The following is a 1508-nucleotide window of genomic DNA, read 5'->3' as shown; positions in this document are numbered from 1 at the left end:
GGGTTTGTAAGATGTTCGCATTGAGACTGATTGTCTTCTTTTAGTTCAGGCATTAAAGGCGAATAATCTGGATCTTTCTTATTTTGGTTTAATTGTTATGGATTGTAAAGCACTCTTTAGTGAGCTTTCTTTCTTTACTTATGCTTTTGTCAAGAAGTCTACAAATCATGTTGCTCGTACGATTGCCCGGCTAGCTGGTGAGGTATGCCCTCCTTTATTTCTATATGATCCTTTGACTTTTGATTCTAATATTACAAGTTAGCCAGCTTTTTCTTTCAAAAAAAACTCACTATTAACTTACAAAATATTAGTAAAATTTATTTACTTTATAATTTTTTTATAATTGTTAAATTCATTTTTTTTTTTGTATTATTGATATCTTATATTTTATAATTTCCGCTCAATCCAAAACAAAATAAAATAAAATAAACACCCTCCGCTTAAAATGAACTAATAATGGAATACATAAACATTATACTCAACAACAGCATCTCCTGATGTTTGATTGAAACTGTAAGTAGTAGCTTGAACATATCCTTTAGCAAACCGGAACAGCCCACTTCCGCCGATCACTGGCATCTCTCTGACGTCAGATAGAACTTTATTCCTTCCCAATATACTTAGAGTGCTACCATTGTACTTCCCTTCAAGAAAAACAAAATTCATCACCATTAATAACGCCCCAACATGTTCTTGCGAAGCAGCTCCGTAAAACCCCTGAGCTCTTCCTATCAATTTTGAGCTCAGTTGTGGCTTCTCGGTTAATGGGTCATCTATCATGCTTATGAGGCCAAAGCCAGAGATGTCGTTTGTGGGTGACTTCACAATCACGGCGGCGCTAGGGTTAGGGCCGCTGTATATGTCATGCCAGTAGAAGCGAAAATGGCTAAACTTTTCCTTTTTCAGACCATAGACGTTCATGTCTAAATTTGTCGCAAAATCTTGAGATCTAACGGCGACTGCAATTGTGGTAAAGGAAGAGGAAAGAGTGAAAAAGATGAGAATGGAAGCTAGTATAGGAACATCTCTAACCATGATTGTGTTCATTTGTTGCCTCATGGTCAGGCTGATGGTGTATATATAATCTGAGTAAAAATATGAATGGATGTTTGAGTTTGCTTTTATTTTATTTAATTGATTAGGTTTCATTTACATTAAAGTCATAGTTGGAGAATAGAAGATATCAATTAAATATTATTTTTGTTAATATATGAATAATTATTCTTACAATTCAGAAAGCGAATTTGAGATTAAAAGATTTAAGAAAATTTTAAAAATTACATTTTTTTGTCTTGAAATTATTTTTCTAATAATTTGTGCGAGTGAAAATTGATTTTTTAATCAATATATTTTATGTCATTTTATCATCAAATCTCTTTTTTTTCCTATTAAATAGTTAAATATTAAATATATTAATGCTGTCAATATTTTGATGATATTAAACAATAATATTAATTCTTTCTCAAAAAAGGAAAACAATAGTATTAATTAAAAATAATTTTTAACTG

General features: G+C 31.2%; 1 protein-coding gene across 1 annotated transcript; it reads right to left on the bottom strand.

The window, feature by feature from the left end:
• Positions 1 to 440: 440 nt before the first annotated feature.
• On the bottom strand, positions 441 to 1092 carry LOC105627955 (dirigent protein 19). The gene has a single exon (XM_012209226.4). The coding sequence runs from the start codon at positions 1057 to 1059 to the stop codon at positions 451 to 453; it is 609 nt and encodes a 202-aa protein (XP_012064616.2). The 5' UTR covers positions 1060 to 1092; the 3' UTR covers positions 441 to 450.
• Positions 1093 to 1508: the final 416 nt, after the last annotated feature.

This window comes from Jatropha curcas, chromosome 7 (genome assembly GCF_041381405.1).
Source record: "Jatropha curcas cultivar XTBG-Jc1 chromosome 7, XTBG_Jcur_1.0, whole genome shotgun sequence".
Taxonomy (NCBI): domain Eukaryota; kingdom Viridiplantae; phylum Streptophyta; class Magnoliopsida; order Malpighiales; family Euphorbiaceae; genus Jatropha; species Jatropha curcas.
The sequence above is the reverse complement of the archived record's forward strand: the minus strand, read 5'-3'. Positions and strand labels throughout refer to the sequence as shown.

Bases quoted from the DNA above. Each gene is read 5' to 3' on its own strand.
- LOC105627955 (XM_012209226.4), bottom strand. From the start codon at position 1,059: ATGAGGCAACAAATGAACACAATCATGGTTAGAGATGTTCCTATACTA.